We start from the raw sequence: 19,505 nt of genomic DNA, 5'->3' as shown, positions 1-19,505 counted from the left end.
ACTGCGTTGGCCTGGGTTCAATCCCTGGTGGGGGAACTAAGATCCCACAAGCCGCACGGTCGACCAAAAAAGAAAAAGAAATCTGATTTAAAAATGGGCAAAAGACATGCATAGATATATCACTGAAACGAATATAGAGATAGCAAACAAGCACATGAAAAGATGTTCAGCATCATTAGCCATTAGGGAAATGCAAAATTAAGACCACAATGAGATATCACTATGCATTTGTCAGAATGGCTAAAATTAAAAATAGTGACAATACCAAATGCTGGTGATGATGTGGAGAAACCAGATCACACACCCATTGCTGGTAGGAATATAAAATGATATAGCCTCTCTGGGAAACAGTCTGGTGGTTTCTTACAGAACTAAATATGTACTGACCATATGGCATTTATCTCAGCAAAATGGAATCTATGTTCACACAAAACCTGCGCATGAATGTTCATAGCAGCTCTATTTGTAGTAACTCAAAGTGGAAACAATAAAATTGTCCTAGAACAGGTGAATGGTTACACAAACTGTGAGTTATCTATACCGTGGAGTATCATGCATCAATAAAGAAATAAATGATTAATACAATGCAACAACTTGGATAAGCCTCCAGGGAATTATGCTGAGTTAAAAAAGCCAATATCAAAAAGTTACATACTGTAGGATTCCATCACAGAGACAGAAAGCAGATTAGAACTAGTGGTTGCCTGCCCATGGTGGGCAGGAAGAAAAGCAAGTGTGGCTAGAAAGAGATATCACAAGGGACCCTTGTGTGATAGAACCGTCCTGCCTCTTAATTGTGATGGCGTTTACATAAATCTACATGTGTGATAAAATTGCATACAGGCACACACACACACACACAAATGAGTAAAACTGGTGAAATCTGAATCAGTTCTGTAGATTTTATCAATGTCAATTTCCTAGTTATTATATGTTACATTATCTACATATATGTTAACTATCTGTATAATAACGTATTATATTCCTACAGTCATGCAAGATGTTACCACTGGGCAAAACTGGATGAAGGGTATAAGGCACCTCCCTGGACATTTTGGTAACTTCTCATGAATTTAGAATTATTATTTTTCCAAAGTTAAAAAACTCATATGGGGACAGATATAAAGTTCCTCTGGATTAAAAAAACCCACTTTCATCAAAAATTTTAAAATATTTCTTCCATTTTCACTTAACATATACCTTACAGGGATGGATTCTTTGGGACTTTAATGAATTATTATAAACATATCTTTCAGCTTGTATATCAAAAAAAGTTCCATCATCCAATCTGATAGATTTTTATTGGATAACTCAAGACATCTGTATTTACCACAGTTTCACAAATTATAATCTATAAACTACCTGGTATGCATGAAAAGATGCAGATTCTGGGGCCCATCCAACCCTTCTAAGCTGGGCTATCTGGAGATAGGATCTGGCCGTCTGCACTTGTATTAAGCGTTTTCAGTGATTCTTAGGATCAGTCAAGCTCAAGAACCACTGGTACGGGGCTTACCTGGTGGCGCAGTGGTTGAGAATCTGCCTGCCAATGCAGGGGACACGGGTTCGAGCCCTGGTCTGGGAAGATCCCACATGCCACGGAGCAACTAGGCCCGTGAGCCACAACTACTGAGCCTGTGCGTCTGGAGTCTGTGCTCTGCAACAAGAGAGGCCGCGATCATGAGAGGACCGCGCACCGCGATGAAGAGTGGCCCCCACTTGCCACAACTGGAGAAAGCCCTCGCACAGAAACGAAGACCCAACACAGCCATAAATAAATAAATAAATAAACCCAAAGTTTAAAAAAAAAAAAAAGAACCACTGGTACAGTTTATGAAACTGAAGTTAGAGCTCCAAATAAAACAAATATTTTGCATGGTTTAGAAGAAAACACTAGAGAGTTGACTAAAGTGACAGTGACCTTATATAATTTTCTGACATTAAAAAGAAAACAAAGTCTTCCAAATGTCAAATACAAAAATGGATCCTAGGAGAATAAAAGTCTCCAAAGGGTAATAATTTACAAACTCCAGATCTAGGAATGTCACTGAAATTCAATTTCATTTATTCAATTTCATATATGTCCACTGTTCTGGCACGTAAGGAAGAAAATACCGCAAGGTGGGGGGGAGGGGCAGTTGGGCTAATAATCCGCCATTCTAGCATGGTCCCAAGGGCCAGTATGGGCCATCAGGCTGGCTGAAAACAGCCCAGATGTGCATCAACTAATGAATAGGAAAACAAATTTTGGTATGTCCATGCAATAGAATATTATTCAATCATAAAAAAGAATGAAGTACTGGGACTTCCCTGGTGGTCCAGTGGTTAAGAATCCGCCACCCAGGGCTTCCCTGGTGGCGCAGTGGTTGGGAATCTGCCTGCCAATGCAGGGGACACGGGTTCAAGCCCTGGTCTGGGAAGATCCCACATGCCGCGGAGCGACTAAGCCCGTGAGCCACAAATACTGAGCCTGCGCGTCTGGAGCCTGTGCTCCGCAACAAGAGAGGCCACGATGGTGAGAGGCCCGTGCATCGTGATGAGGAGTGGCCCCCGCTTGCCGCAACTAGAGAAAGCCCTCGCACAGAAACGAAGACCCAACGCAGCCAAAAATAAAAAATATATATATATATAAATAAATTAATTAAAAAAAAAAAAAAAAAAGAATCCGCCACCCAATGCAGGGGGCACAAGTTGTTCCCTGGTGGGGGAACTAAGATCCCACATGCCACGGGGGAACTAAGCCCGCACCAGAACTACTGAGCCAGCTTGCTCTGGAGCCCACACGCTGCAACTAGAGAGAAGCCTGCGTGCCGCAATGAAGATACCACATGCCACAACTAAGACCCGACACAGCCAAATAAATAAATAAATAAATATTATAAATAAATAAAAGGAACATTTCTCTCAAAAAAAAGAATGAAGTACTGATAAGTGCTAGAATATGGATAAACCTTGAAAACATTATGCTAAGTGAAAGAAGCCAATCACAAAAGGTCATGTATAATATGATTCCTTTTATGTGAACTATCCAGCATAAGTAAATCCACAGAAAAAGAATGCAGATTGGTGGCTGCCAGTAGGGTGGGGGGAATGGGGAGCAACGGTTTAATGGGTACAAATTTCCTTTTGGGATGATGAAAATGTTTTGGAACTAGATAGAGGTGGCATTTTCACAACATTGTGGATGTTCTAAATGCCACTGACTTGTTTACCTTAAACAAGTTAATTTATGTTATGTAAATTTTACCTCGATTAAAAAAAATTTTAACAACAATGTAAGGGAAAATAATTTGGTAAGCAAAGTAATCTGAGTATCAGGATCAATTGAAAAGATGCTTTGTAGACGGAAAAAAATTTTGTTTAAGGAAGGCATAGGCTTATGCCTCAATCCTCCCAAACCAAAATTAAACACATGCCTTTAGCCCTAAATAATTCTATAAGACATTAAAGCTCAGTTTAAATTAATTTCTTCCAACTTCTCCTAGTTTTATTTGAAATGCAAAACAGAAATATTGACAGACTGACCAAACTGATAGTTTATTAAAAGTTGAGTTCTGTTAGGTAAGATGGCTGGTCAAATCAAGAAAGCTGAGGAGGGCTTCCCTGGTGGCGCAGTGATTAAAAGAATCTGCCTGCCAATGCAGGGTACACGGGTTCGATCCCTGGTCCAGGAAGATCCCACATGCCGCGGAGCAACTAAGCCTGTGCACCACAACTACTGAGCCTGTGCGCCTAGAGCCTGTGCTCCGCAACAAGAGAAGCCACCACAGTGAGAAGCCCGCGCACCGCAATGAAGAGTAGCCCTCGCTCGCCGCAACTAGAGAAAGCCTGAGCACAGCAACAAAGACCCAACGCAGCCGAAAATAAATAAATAAATAAATAAGTTTATAAAAAAAGAAAAAAGAAAGCTGAGGAGCCCAAACTCTAGCAAACAGAAAGCAGGGACACTAAAAACTTGGCCAAAAACACAAATGCCGTTTAAAGTAGTTTTTTTAAATGTTTTTGGCCACACCATGTGGCATGTGGTATCTTAGTTCCCCAACCGGGGATCAAACCCATGTCCCCTGCATTGGAAGCAGAGTCTTAACCACTGGCCCACAAGGGAAGTCCCTAAAGCAGTTTTTATGTGGGACCTCCCTGGCGGTCCAGCGGTTAAGCATCCACGCTTCCACTGCAGGGGGCACGGGTTCGATCCCTGGGCGGGGAACCAAGATCCCGCATGTTGCATGGTGCGGCCAAAAAATAAAGTAGTTTTGGGGTCTCCCAGCAGGCCTTAAAGTTACTGTCCCAATAAATTCAGCAGATTTTCTTCAAGATCATTTACGAGGGATTTCCCTGGTGGCGCAGTGGTTAAGAATCCGCCTGCCAATGTAGGGGACACGGGTTCAAACCCTGGTCTGGGAAGATCCCACATGCTGCGGCAACAACTAAGCCTGTGAGCCACAACTACTTAGCCTGCGGTCTAGAGCCCATGAGCCACAACTACTAGCTCGCATGCCGCAACTACTGAAGCCTGCGCGCCTAGAGCCCGTGCTCCGCAACAAGAGAAGCCACCGCAATGAGAAGCCCGCTCACCGCAACGAAGACCCAACGCAGCCGAAAAAAAAAAAAAAAAAAAGACCATTTAAGAGCTGTCTGTGATCTCCAACACTGCAATTGGCCATGGCTGAGAACGGGTGAGGCTGGGCCACCCGCCCAGGCAGCCCGCCATGAAAACCCACACACTTAGGCTGGTAAGCACCCAGACATTGTTGGTTGACTGCGTACATAACCTTTTTAGTTTTACCTTTTAAATATTTCTAACAGAATTTACTTATTTCACGTACTTCTGATTCTCATCCCCGACTATTCATCATGAACCTTCCCCTCGTGGTATTTTCTCTTTAACCACCAACGATCATGCCAATAGTAACCGGATCTGAACTTTGGCAGTAGAACAATGCTTCCTGGTGACCCCAATGTACACACATAGTATTGAGGACATATCTGCATGTGGGATTAGCAACTATGAGACTGAAAATTAGTTTTTGATCTAATTTTAACCGGTTTGCTAGTAGAAAGTTTAAAAAGAAGTCTTAACACTATTAGAGCTAGCTAGTAAAACTCTGATTTCCTATATTTAAAGGAATTTAAGGGCTTCCCTGGTGGCACAGTGGTTAAGAATCCGCCTGCCAATGCAGGGCACACGGGTTCGAGCCCTGCTCCGGGAAGATCCCACATGCCGCGGAGCAACTAAGCCCGTGCGCCATAACTACTGAGCCTGCGCTCTAGAGCCCACGAGCCACAACTACTGAAGCCCGCGCACCGAGAGCCCGTGCTCTGCAACAAGAGAAGCCACTGCAATGAGAAGCCCGCGCACCGCAACGAAGAGTAGCCCCCACTCGCTGCAACTAGAGAAACGCCCACGCGCAGCAACAAAGACTCAACTCAGCCAAAAATAAATAAATAAATTTATAAAAAAAAAAAAAAAAAAAAAAGGAATTTAAGCTCTCAAGTAGATGGTGACTCTACTCCCGATTGTCTCCACTGCTGGTTGGGTGTCTAGCATGTGCCAAGTTCAGACAAAGTACTTTGCATGCTTTAGCAGCCAAGGTCCTCCACAATGGCCTAAGGACGGGAACATTACCGACACCGTAATGAAGACAGCTGAGGGACAGAGGTTATGTGCCTTGCCAGGGTCACCCAGGAGTAAGTAAGTGGTGGAGGCAGGATCCAGATCCTGGTCTGAATGGCAGCCCCCCTTGCAGTCTTCCTGCAGAGGCCCCTGAACATAGAGCTTCATACTGGCTAACGTACTGTGTGTGTGTGCGTGTGAACTTTTCTTTTATTGTGACAAAATATCCAAAACGTAAAATTTACCATTTTAACCATTTTTAAGTGCGCACTTCAGTGGCATTAAGTACATTCACATTGTCATGCAACCATCACCACCAACCATCTCCAGAACTTTGTCATCTTCCCAAATGGAAACTCTGTCCATCCCCCCTCCCCAGCCCCTGGCACCCACCCTTCTACTTTCTGTCTCTGTGAATTTGACTACAGTAGGTACCACAATCTAAATGGAATCATACAATAGGTGTCCTTTTGAGTCTGCCTTATTTCACTTAGCATAATTTTTTTCAAGGGTGTGTTTGTATTTAAAGTTAAAAAAACAACCGCAGGCACTTCCCAAAGGAAAATACTCTTGTTTACCTGCAACCTTTGAAGACAAAGCCTGACTCTGGGGGTTGCCACCAGAGTTGAAGGAGGCTGACACCTGCACCCCTAAAACAATGGGGAGAGCGCCAAGACCAAGTGATTCCCAAAGACAGAGAAATGGATCAGACCCAGTGAGCTAAGCCAGCAGATGTACAGGGTTGACCCAAAAGAGGTTAGTGGACTCTTTCTTTAACTTACATTTTGGGGGATGCCTTTCTGGGTCAGGTATATGCTGTTAATCATTGATGAAGGTAAACTTTCTAGTTTAAAAAAAAAAGAAATCTTGGTTCTAGAAAAGAATTCACCGTTCATAGATGTCCATAGAAATTCTCAGTTTTTCTTCTTTCCTTTTCACCCCAGAGAGCTTCATTGAACAGAAGCAGCGCCTGTCTTTCCTAGATTCAAGCTATTTAACAAGCAGCTATTTTTGCTAATCTTTTGGATTACTCTTTCTAATTGCCTGAGAAACGGCGCCTTAAAAAGGAAAAATTTCTGCCTTAGAACTTATACCAGGTTGAAAATAGTCATGATCAGTTAAAAAAAAAATAATGCTGCGTAAGTACCCAAACGATTTACCTTAAAAACTGGTCCAACTGGCTAAAAGTAACCTCTAAACAAATAACAAAACCTGGACGAGGACCCGTGGAAGAACCAGAGCCAACAGATTCTTCAGAAGTGAGGCTAGAGGATTGACCAGCTCTTGGCTTAGTTTGATCTGGTGCAAAGATCAAAGGCTGGTGCAGGTCCCTAAAGACAACAGCAACAAAAGCAAAAATAAACAAATGGGCCACATCTAACTCAAAAGCTTCTGCACAGCAAGGGAAAGCATCCACAAAATGAAAAGGCAACCTCCAAAATGGGAGAAAATATTTGCAATCAGCCATCTGATAAGGGGTTAATATCCAAAAGATGTAAAGAACTCACGCAATTCAATAGAGTAAAAAAAAAAAAATCTGATTTAAAACTGGGCACAAGGGGCTTCCCTCGTGGTCCAGTGGTTAAGAATCCACCTTCCAATGCAGGGAATGTGGGTTTGATCCCTAGACGGAGAACTAAGATCCCACGTGCCTCGGATCAACTAAGCCCGCGCGCCACAACTTCTGAACACTTGAGCCACAACTAGAGAGGCTGTGTGCTGCAACGAAGATCGCACACAACTAAGACCCTACGCAGCCAAAAATAAATAAATAAATATTTTTAAAATTCAAAAAAATGAAAAAATAAAACTGGGCACAAAAACTGCATATACATTTTTCCAAGGAAGATATACAAATGACCCACAAGTACATAAAAGGGGCTCAGCATCACTCATCATCAGGGAAATGCAAATCAAAACCACAATCAGATATCACCTCACATCTGTTAGGATAGCGATTATCAAAAAGGCAAGAGATAACAAGCATTGGTGAGGATGTGGAGAAAAGGGAACTTTTGGACACTGTGGGTAGAAATGTAAATTGGTGCAGCCACTGTGAAAAACAGTTCGGAGAGTCCTCAAAAGAATTAAAAATAGAACTAACATACAATCCAGCAATCCCATTTCTGGGTATATATCCAAAGGACATTTAAACAGGATATTTTTAAAAAGATATCTTCACTACCATGTTCATCGCAGCATTATTCACAATAGCCAAGATATGGAAACAACCTAAGTGTCCATCAACAGATGAATGGATAAAGAAGATGTGGTGTATATACAATGGAATATTATTCAGCCATGAGAAAGAAGGAAATCCTGTCATTTGTGACAACACAGATGGACCTTGAGGGCACTATGTTAAGTGAAATAAGCCAGAGAAAGACAAATATGGCATGATATCACTTATGTGTGAAATCTAAAAAAAAAAAGTCAAACTCATAGAAATAGAAAGAAGAAGTGGTTGCCAGGGGCTTGGGGGTGGGGAAAATAGGGATCCTCCCCGTGGGCCTCTGAAGCAACAGGGTGGGAGGTGACAGTCTTGGCCCTTTTGTGGCATACCCTCTAGGAAGCACAAAACAATCCTTCAAGGCACCCTTTCCTCGAGAAGCAGAGGACTCAGAAATGGGGGCCCCAGGTCTGCAGACAACCCTACAGGTGATATGCCCATTGGGCCCAAGGGTGTCCACCTCATCTCAGGCTGCTACAACACAAGACCATAGACTGGGAGGTTTAAACAGCAGACATTTATTTCTCATGGTTCTGGAGGCTGGAAGTCTAAGATCAAGGTGTCGGGAGATTCGGTTCTCGGTGAGGGCCCTCTTCCTGGCTTACAGACGGCCACCCTCTTGCTGTGTCCTCCCATGTCAGAGAAAGAGAGAGACAGAGATTGAGAGAGAGAGAGAGAGAAAATTGCAGTTTCTTCCTCTTTTTATAAAGACATTAATCCTATCATGGGGGCTGTACCCTCAGGACCTCATCTAAACCTAATTGTCTCCCAAAGGACCCACCTCCAAATATCACATGGGGGTCAGGGCTTCAACATATGAATTTGGCGGGCACACAATTCAGTCCATGACAGAGGGTTAAGGTCTGTGGCTGGGGAATCAGAGGGTGGTCAGGATTTGGAGGCAATCCAAATAAGAGAATAAGGGCGTCCTTGGTGGCACAGTGGTTAAGAATCCGCCTGCCAATGCAGGGGACAGAGGTTCAAGCCCTGGTCCGGGAAGATCCCACATGCCGCGGAGCAACTAAGCCCGTGCACCACAACTACTGAGGCTGTGCTCTAGAGCCCGCGAGCCACAACTACTGAAGCCCGCATGCCACAACTACTGAAGCCCGCATGCCACAACTACTGAAGCCCGCCCTCCTAGAGCCCGTGCTCCGCAGCAAGAGAAGCCACCGCAATGAGAAGCCCGTGCACCGCAACGGAGAGTAGCCCCCGCTCACCACAACTAGAGAAAGCCCGCGCCTAGCAACGAAGACCCAGTGCAGCCAAAAATAAATAAATTAAATAAATAAATTAGAAAACAAACAAACAAAAAACAATTAAGAGAATAAGAGAAAGAGGCATAGACAGAGGCAGAGGCAGAGGCAGAGCAGAGACAGAGACAGAGACAGAGAGGGCTCAAAGGTCTTCTCATAACCAAGTAAGAAAGGAAGCCGGGGGCCACCAGCCACTTCATCGAGCTCTATCTCTCAAGATCCCAGAAACTTTGTTATTTCTCCTTTCAAAAAATTTTTTTAAAGTTTTTATTGTGGTAAAATACATAACACGAAATTTACCATGTTTAAGCACATAGTTCAGGGGCATTAAGCACATTCACACTGTTGTGCAACCATCACCACCAACATCTCCAGGACTTGTTCATCTTCCCAAACTGAAACCCCGCCCCCATTAAATAATAATAACTCCCCATCCCCCACCCCCACCCCCATTTTCTCTTTCTTGCTACCTTGCGTTCTCCTTTCTCTTCACAGTAATTACAGTGACATCTTCAAGATGACAAGCACTCATGTTTGGGGGGATGACCAGGAAGTGGGGAAACTGTGTCTGATCCGAAGATGGGAATCTCAAGAAATCAGAGTCAGTGCTGGCAGCTCAGAAGGGAAGGACAGCAGGCTGGATCCCAAGAAACCTGGAAGGAAGTGGGAAAAAGCGGGTCAGCCAGCGACCGGCCGGAAGTCTGGGGGACCCTAGGGGCCAGATGGGGTTCAGGGACCCGGAACCACGGGGAAAACGTCGGGCTGCAGCCACCCAGGGAGCGGGAGGGAGCAGGAGAGCTGACTGGGCCTCATCCCCACCATCTGAGACATGTTCATTCTCACTCTAAGTGCTCCCAGTAATTTTCTGTCCAGCTTGGTAGCAATACACCCACTTAAGAGCAAATCCAATTAACGTGGCTTTCCCCCATTTGTCATCTTAAATGGGGCCTTGCTTCCATTAGAACTCATAATGAATTACTTCAAGCAGCAAAGCAAAAATCTGACTCTCATTTCTTATTCTCAGTTTGTTTTAAACAATTGGGTGGTGGTGGTAAGGGTCCTTCTTGGGCAAAGAACCGAGGATGGCAAGGCGGCCTCGGGTGCTAAGGGCTGCGGTGGGAGCTGGCCGTCAGCCGCAAAGGGAAGGACTTGGACTTGGATGATGTGGTGAGGGCACAGGAGCCACTGGGCGAGGCGATGGGTACAGGCCAGGGTACAGGCAGGACCAGACTTTCAGCCTGCTTGCTTTTATAGAGCAGACGCATTTAATGGCTGGATTCATCTGAGACTGGAGGGCTTTGGATCTTATGAGTTGGAAGGACAAGGGGTTTAGGGGTGCTCCGGTCTCTGCCCAGGGCAGGGAGGTGAAATCCTGCTCCTCCAGCCCAGGTACTGCATCTCAAACGTGCATGTTGCAAACTGCAGCTCCTAGGGCAGGCCTGGCCGGCTCACCGCAGGGGCTCGGCAACTCTTCGTGAACCAGTTAGCTGGGACTGAGAGGGGGCTCCTGTGATAAGAGCATCCATCCAAGGAGCTGGCGGTATAGTAAGCAAGAGTCTGAGAGCCGCTTCCAGCACTTTCCGGCACGCCTCCATCCCCCTCCCCCACCCCCGGGAGATTTCTCCGCACTCACAGGCAGTCTGGCTTGAGTGTCACTTTTCTCCCCAACCCGTGGATATGCCAGGTCGACTCCTGTCTCGTTTATCCTTAGACCCTGACACAGTTGCAATGAAGTGAAGACATTCGCTTCTTATTGCAAATCCTGGAAAACCAAAATTACTGTTGCCAAACGCTTGGAGCCCTGGCCTGTCGGCTTCGGTCTGCTGTACGAAATTCTTAATCACCCGTTGGGCCAGTGAACCAAATTCTGTTGTCTGTTCTAATCGTTTGAAGGCTATGAGTGTGTTTCCCTAATGAGATGCCCTCACCCCTTTTATGAGCCTCACGGAGCCCAGGACAGAGTTCAAGCAGGTGGAGGGTAGTATTACTCATACTTGACCATATTTTGTTCATGACATATAAACATCCAGGATCACCCAGCTCTAGCCAGTCTGACTATTTTGCTGCATAGTTTCGAAGAGATGCCGTGCTTTCAGGTTGAAGAAAGTAGGCTTAGAATAAGTGCTCTGATGTTCTATTGTGAAATAGGAGAAGGACTGTCCTTCCCAGCCCATCTCCCGGGGACATTGCAGGCCTGGCAGGAAAGCATTCACTTCCTGCCCACGACTGTGAGATGCATTATGTCACAGCGGGGATAACTTCCAAATCCTATTTTTAGAGGTGATGAGGGGGAGGCCAAGTCCAGCCTTGAGCTGGAAGGAACCCAAGGGTTCCTCCGTGAGCCCGAAGGTCTAGGGGGCAACGGCCTCCAAGACCCGCCCCAATCCCTCACGCTGTCCTCTCTCACGTTTTGAGTCCCCACGTGGCTCTACTGGGCGTGGTACAGGATGTTCTCATGAATCATCTCAAGTCCATTGAACAGTCCCAGCACCAGTGCCAAGGTCAAGCTTTAAACCTGAGTCTGTATTTCCTTCACAGTGTGCTGAACTGTAGCACACACTCTTCTCCTAGAATCCCAGGCTGGGTGACAGCCTAGTACAAGATGACATGTTTCCAAAGGTGCAAGATTGAAAGAGACTTTGAAACTCATTGCTACTGGACAATAAAATGCTTAGAATTCAGCAAAGAAAGGCCAAGGGATCTTTGTTTTAAAATATAGTTTCACTCTGATTCAAAAAGATACATGCACCCCAACGTTCATGGCAGCACTATTCACAATAGCCAAGACACGGAAGCAACCTAAATGTCCATCAACACAGGAATGGATAAAGAAGATGTGGTATATATATATACAATGGAATATTACTCAGCCATAAAAAAGAATGGAATAATGCCACTTGTAGCAACATGGATGGACCTAGAGATTATCATACTAAGTGAAGTAAGTCAGACAGAGAAAGACAAATATCCTATGCTATCACTAATATGTGGAATATTAAAAAATGATACAAATGAACTTACTCACAAAAGAGAACTAGACCCACAGACATAGAAAACAAACTTATGGTTACCAAAGGGGAAAGGTGGGGAGGGATACATTAGGAGCTTGGGATTAACAGACACAAACTACTATACATAAAATTGAAAAACAAAAAGGATTTACTGTACATCACAGGGAACTATAGTCAATATCCTGTAATAAACTAATAAACCATAATGGAAAGTAATATGAAAAAGAATATATATGTATGTATGTATAACTGAATTACTTAGCTGTACACCTGAAACTAACACAACATTGTAAATCAACTATACTTCAATTAAGAAATAAAAATTAAATTAAAATAGAGTTTTAAATTTTCACAATCATGTGAAATAAAGACAAAGAGAGGATGCCAGTCTCTGTCACAGAAGGCCTTCCATGCACGTGGCCCTTGTTCAACTTTCACGTCTTTCATTCAGAGAGAACGACGACTGCCCTCGTTGTGAAGGTGAATTTTATGTGTCAGCTTTACTGGGCCCAGGGATGCCCAGATAGCTGGTGAGACATTATTTCTGGTTGTATCTGTGAGGGCGTTTCTGGAAGGGATTAGCATCTGTATCAGTAGACTGAAAAAAGATGGGCTCAAACTGGGCTGGCATCATCCAATCCACTGAGGGTCTGGATAGGACAAAAAGGGCAGAGGAAGGATATTTTCAACCCCTTCCTGAGCTGGGACATCCATCATGTCCTACCCTCAGACATCCAAGCTCTGGTTTCTGGTCCAGGAGCGTTAAGCCACCCACTTTCCCAGTTCTCTAGCTCACAGACGGCACATATCATAGCATATCTCAGCCTCCATAATTACATGAGCTGATTCCCATAATAAATCTCCTCTTCTGTATCCACGTATATCCTACTTGTTCTGTTTCTCTGGAGAACCCTGACTGATACACTTGTGAATAAGATTAAAAGGCAGAGATTAAGACAATCCCTTTTTGTAAACACTTACAGAAAACCATGTGCAAACTCATGATCTTTTTCCCCCCTCACTTCAAGAGAATGGGGTGTTTGCCTTATATTGATGGGTGTTAAAAGTAAAAAAAATCACACACCATATTATATTAAAGATCTTGAAGAAGGAAAATTGTCACATGTCTGTCTGTGACGGGCTATCCAACAGAACTTTCTGTGATGGTGGAAATGTTCTTTTTCTGCACTGCCTAAAGCAGTGGCCACTAGCCCCATACAGCTGTCGAGCCCTTGAAAGGTAGCTATTGTAAGAACTGAATTTTAGATTTTATTTATTTTAATTAAAATTTAAGTAGTCACATGTAGTAGCAGCTACTCTATTTGGATAGGACAGGTATAATATCCATAACTTTAGATCCATTCAAGATCTTTTTTTTTTAGTCTTTGACCACAGGTGGAAAAGTCTGAGGCTGGTGTGGCCGGTGCAGCCTGAGGTCAGTGAAGATTCAAGTATGATGCGGAAGGTCTGACGTTCATCCTTGAAGACTCCCATCAACACCAAAAAGTGAACAGCGCCGTCCTCTCCAGACAAAACTTGGATTCTCTGATGTAACACCTGTCATTTTCCCAAGCAGAAAGTCAAATATCAAATATCAGTACTTTTGTAAGAGCTGAGAGTTCCCATTTCCCCATTCACACCCCTCGTACCTCCAGCCTTTCACTTCATTACGTAACGAGGAACCAAGAGCTGGGCTCTCCAATCTGAAGGGCTTGGTTTCATTCCCTCGTTGTCTCCAGCACCTACTAGGATGCCTGGTATACAGTAGGTGCCCAATCAGCATTTGCGGAATGTTGAATGACTATCTTGGAAGGAAGTGACAAAGGAAAAAGCAAAACAAAACAGCATGAACAACGAACTGTGTTCTTCAACTGTTGAAATCACGTCTCTGCCGGTTACCAGCTATGCCGTCTGGCCTCCGTGGGTACTCAAATGTAAGAGACCGTTCTGACTGGGAGAGCTGCTGCCTCTTCACGCCACAGGGGTGGGAGGTCAATGAATGGATGTTATTAGCTATCCAAATGGTCTGCTGCCTGATGGTGGTTGAAATATTCTTAGGAGTTTGAACATTATCGTTAGTTTTTCTTTTAATAAAACATCTTCATTCTAACACAACTTAAGAGAACAGTAAATATGGGGATAAACCATGTTCATAAGGAAAGGAGTTTTATAACATAAAGACAAGAGTTTCATGAGAAACTCAGGCCAGATTTTGGGATCTTGCAAAATCTCTCTGAGGAGCTTTGCATCTTGTGTGTGTGAATCAAGCAGGACACAGGGAGCCATATCCGAGCAATTTTTCCCCAAGAGACCCAAACGGAAACATCCCACAAAGAGGAAGCCTGGAGTTTATTCAAACTGCTTTTATTTTAATAAGTCCTAAGTGGTACTGAGAACATTTCCAAGAAATTAAATCGCTTGTAAGCTATTTATATATACTCTATTATCACAATTTATCATTTTAAAAAATTCCAGTAGATCTTTTACCAAAATGCACCAGAAAGAGCAATCATTCATTGACATTACAGAATAATAGCCGTTCCCAATATTTTAACGGATTCTGACGTTTTAAGAATATTTCACTACGAGCCACCAAAGAAATCTAAAGCTGTGATTTCTGTAGTGAAAAAAACGACTCGTTGGTGTGGCAGATTTCCCTTTAAGGGTCGCCAAGAGGCTCTCACACATGGACCGGGCTCAGGACACGCTCACTGTGGCCCAAGCTAGATCAGCACAGACCCAGGCCCTTCTGAAGGGGCCTGCCAGGGTTCAGCCACTCTGGGCAGAAGTGAATACTCTGACGAAACCACTGCTCTTGTTTTTTGTTTTGTTTTTTTTAAATTAATTAATTTATTATTTATTTTTGGCTGTGTTGGGTCTTCGTTGCTGCGTGCGGGCTTTCTCTAGTTGTGAGCGCGAGCTACTCTTCGTTGCGGTGCGCGGGCTTCTCGTTGCGGTGGCTTCTCTTGTTGCTGAGCACGGGCTCTAGGCATGCGGGCTTCAGTAGCTGTGACACGTGGGCTCAGTAGTTGTGGCTCACGGGCTTAGTTGCTCCGCGGCATGTGGGATCTTCCCGGACCAGGGCTGGAACCCGTGTCCCCTGCATTGGCAGGCGGACTTTTAACCACTGCGCCACCAGGGAAGCCCCACCACTGCTCTTGTTGATACGGTGTGAAAATGTGGTTTCATACTGAAAGTCGCTTTCCCGAATAAACACAAAACCACCAAATTCATTTTTCTAGCACATGGACCTTCTTGTTTCAAAGCACCAGCTAAGGGTATTGATTTAAAGAGTTACAATCTTATCACTCTTGCTGAGCTTAACAAACCACAATGAACTGAACCAGTGCCAGCATTTTTATGTTCATTTTTGCTTAAGAATTTGGATAAACAGAATAACTGGGGAAAAAACCCCAAGACCTTCCCTGAAACAAGACACACCCTAAGTGAACACGTGGCTCCCTCTTGTGGCAAAAGCAGACCTCACACGCCCACTGCTGGGCTTGCTTCACACCCCTCCCCATTCATTCCCCTCAAATTAGCCAGCTACATTCAAATTACCCTGAATTACTAAGATTACTAAAAACACACAGTCTGGGCAGTAGCGTCCCATCCACCGGGGCTGGCTTCAGTTGTTCAGAGGGAGGTGAGAAAGTTCTGTTGGAATTTGCCCAGAGTGATAAAGGCTACTTAGTAAAGTAGCTACTTGACCTTCCCATCCTACATTTGACCTCATCTGCCAACTTAAAACGCAACATGCATATGTACCCTTAACGTCAAAAATAAGCATTACCTTCAAAACACATCCTATACTGATGGGCAGATTTTTTAAAAGAAAAATCAGGTTTCTTCAGTCACACCAAGAGCCGTATCAAAGTGTTTAAACTATGAAAAAGTCGGGTTTTCCCACTGAGAGAAGGGGGCTCTCTGGGAGTTAACCCCCAGTCTCCTCCTCACCTGGCAGGTCCCTTGGCCCGAATGATTCTCATCCAGAACGAACCAGGCATTTTCATCCCTTGTTCTGGATCCCACTTCCTCCTCCCAACAAACTAAATCCAGAGCCAGAAGAGTTAAGTCATTTTTGGTGTCATACTCACCATATTAAATGATACAAATGTTAAAAAACGAAACAGCTGATTCCAACCTTCCAAGACCCTTTGTAGAGACAGTGTGAAAATACAGGCAATAAAGAGGCAGATCAGAGAATATAACACATCCAACCCAAATCAATATATACGCAGAACCAAAGGGAGGTGTCTGGTAAGATATTCTTGTTGGGAATCCCTAATCGAGGGAAAAAAGGAGAAGCTGATTTTAACAGAAACTCTAAATGTTTAAATGTTTTAAAATTCACGTATCTGCCAAACTTTGACTTGACACAGTGGAATAGGAAATTTGAACATTAACTTAACCATGAACCCTGCCTACCACTCATCTGGATGCAGGGACCAGAATGTGGTTCAATCTCCTCTCCCAAAGGCAACACAAGGCTGGAAAATGAGTTTGTTTCCCTTACCGCTGCAATCTCAGTTTCTAAGTGAATTCAGACAACTGTATGTTTGCCCCATAGAGAACAAAGTACTTGCATGGAAAATAAGCCAACTCCCCTCTTTTCTCAGATCACTGTCACATAGTCGTAGGTGTTTCTAAACAGGAGTGAGTACTTATCAAGTCATGGGAGGGAGGGGGGGGAGTGACAAGGAACAGCACTATGTCCTAGCTATGATATCCCCTTACATATCCTACAAAGAACTGGACCTTTTTTTTTTTTATTTTTTATTTATTTGGCTGTGCTGGGTCTTAGTTGCGGCTTGCAGGATCTTTGCTGTGGTATGCAGGACTTTTTTTTTTTTTTAGTTGCAGCATGCGGGATCTAGTTCCCTGACAAGGGATCAAACCCAGGTCCCCTGAATTGGGATCGTGGAGTCTTAACCACTGGACCACCAGGGAAGTCCCAGAACTAGACTTTTTGATGCATCTGAGAATTTGGTTGAAAAGAGGCAGCAACGCAACTGTGATGGTTAATTTTACCTCACCTTGACGTGCTAAGTGATGCCCTGATAGCTGGTAAAACATTAATTCTGGGTGTGTGAGAGTATCTCTGGAAGAGATTATTAGCACTTGAATCGGTGGATTGAGTAAAGATCACCCTCATCATTGCAGGTGGGCATCTAAAACGTTGAGGGCCTGAATAGAACAAAAAGGAGAAAGGGCAATTCTGCTCTTTGCTTGTGCTGAAACATCCACCTTCTTCTGCCCTTGGACATTGGTGTCCCCGGTTCTCAGGCCTTAGGACTTGGACTGAATGACACCACCAGCTTTCCTTAGTCTCTTGTTTGCAGATGGCAGGTGGTGAGACTTCTCAGCCTCCATAATCACGTAAGCCAATTCCTATCATAAATCTCCTCATATCTTGGGGAGGGGGAAGGGTAAGATGTGACAGGGTGAGAGAGTGGCATGGACATATATACACTACCAAATGTAAAACAGATAGCTAGTGGGAAGCAGACGCATAGCACAGGGAGATCAACTCGGTGCTTTGTGACCACCTAGAGGGGTGGGATAGGGAGGGTGGGAGGGAGGGAGACGCAAGAGGGGAGAGATATGGGAACACATGTGTATGTATAACTGATTCACTTTGTTATAAAGCAGAAACTAACACACCATTGTAAAGCAATTATACTCCAATAAAGATGTTAAAAAAAATCTCATATCTATATATCCTGTTGTTTGTTTTTTAAATATTTATTTATTTATTTATTTGGTTGCACTGGGTCTTAGTTGCGGCAGGCAGGCTCTTTAGTTGCAGCTCTCGGGCTCCTTAGTTGTGGCATGCATGTGGGATCTAGTTCCCTAACCAGGGATCGAACCTGGGCCTCCTGCATCGGGAGCTCAAAGTCTTAGCCACTGCTCCACCAGAGAAGTTCCTATCCTATTGTCTGTTTCTCTGGAGAATGACTAATACAGCAACTTAAGTCAAAGGAGCACAGAGACTTGCTGCTTTCTCCAAGTCATCTTAGATAAGCAGCAGTGGCAGAGTGCTTGTAATCTTAAAAATAACAGAAGACAAGCTTTAAGAGCTAGAAAACTGAGCCTGTTTCCAATCTTGAAGCAAACTACTTGTTTCTGATAGAAACAGAACACTTAGTAGGTAGATGGGGAAGGGAAAACAGGTTAAGCCCACTTCCTTAAAAAAACTAAAAGCATTGGGATTTCCCTGGTGGCGCAGTGGTTAAGAATCCGCCTGCCAATGCAGGGGATATGGGTTCGAGCCCTGGTCCAGGAAGATCCCACATGCTGCGGAGCAACTAAGCCCGTGCGCCACAACTGCTGAGCCTGCGCCTAGAGCCTGCGAGCCACAACTACTGAGCCCGCGTGCCTAAAGCCCGTACTCCGCAAAAGAAGCCACCGCAATGAGAAGTCCGCGCACCGCAACGAAGAGTAGCCCCCGCTCACTGCAACTAGAGAAAGCCCACGCGCAGCAATGAAGACCCAATGCAGCCAAAAATTAATTAATTAAAAAAACAAAAAACTAAAAGCATTAAAGTTAACTGGAGAATTCCACTCTAATACCGTGGTGAGGCACAGCTCCCCTATAAAAGTTCCTTGTGTCATGTACCTAAACAATTTAAAAAATGAACTGTAAAGAATCTACTCAAAATATAGGCAGAGCAGAACTACAGCCATGCCTGCTCCTACTCCTTAAACAAACCGCTGTTTACCAGAAGTAACCAGCCCTCGAAGATGCCTCACACCCAACGGCACACGCTAGAAAGATGAGGTGTGTGTCTGATCCGGCGGGGCAGCCTCACACCCTCCCAACTCAACCCGCAACACTTCAGTTAAAACATCTTGGTACACCTCTATAAAGGAAGATCATTTGCTTCAGGATAAAGGAAACTTTATCCTACGAAGATGACCTTTCCTAAGCAGTCAGGCCCTTTGCAAACAATATTCTCTAATCAAATTTCAGCTGTGCATATATACAGCTCAAGGGATAGTTTGCAGAGTTTGAAGTGCAAATAAAAGTGAACAGATGCTGTTTTTTCAAAATAAATTTATTTTCGGCTGCATTGGGTCTTTGTTGCTGCACGCGGGCTTTTTCTCTAGTTGCGGCGAATGGGGGCTACTCTTTGTTGCGGTGTGCGGGCTTCTCATTGCGGTGGCTTCCCTTTGTTGTGGAGCACGGGCTCTAGGCGCGCGGGCTTCAGTAGTTGCAGCACATGGGCTCAGTAGTTGTGGCTCGCGGGCTCTAGAGCACAGGCTAAGTAGTTGTGGCGCATGGGCTTAGTTGCTCCGCGGCATGTGGGATCTTCCCGGACCAGGACTCAAACCCGTGTCCCCCACATTGGCAGGCGGATTCTTAACTACTGTGCCACCAGGCAAGTCCAGAG

General features: G+C 44.4%; 1 protein-coding gene across 3 annotated transcripts in view; it reads right to left on the bottom strand.

The window, feature by feature from the left end:
- Positions 1–19,505, bottom strand: part of LOC103007501 (small integral membrane protein 10-like protein 2A) — a 54,515-nt gene that overhangs the window by 14,952 nt on the left and 20,058 nt on the right. Inside the window, exons 2-3 of one of the 3 annotated variants that reach the window (XM_057529978.1) lie at positions 9,571–9,753; positions 1,643–1,657 (exon numbers count right to left, since the gene is read on the bottom strand). In XM_057529978.1, the coding sequence (XP_057385961.1) occupies positions 9,703–9,753 (51 nt within the window). In that variant the 3' untranslated portion in view covers positions 1,643–1,657; positions 9,571–9,702. Of the gene's footprint in view, positions 1–1,642; positions 1,658–8,409; positions 8,474–9,570; positions 9,754–19,505 lie in introns of those variants that run through there. The other 2 variants (XM_057529977.1, XM_057529976.1) reach the window with 2 other exon arrangements.

Source organism: Balaenoptera acutorostrata, chromosome 15 (assembly GCF_949987535.1).
Source record: "Balaenoptera acutorostrata chromosome 15, mBalAcu1.1, whole genome shotgun sequence".
Taxonomy (NCBI): Eukaryota; Metazoa; Chordata; class Mammalia; order Artiodactyla; family Balaenopteridae; genus Balaenoptera; species Balaenoptera acutorostrata.
Note: the sequence above shows the minus strand (reverse complement) of the source record. Positions and strands in the feature narration are given on the sequence as shown.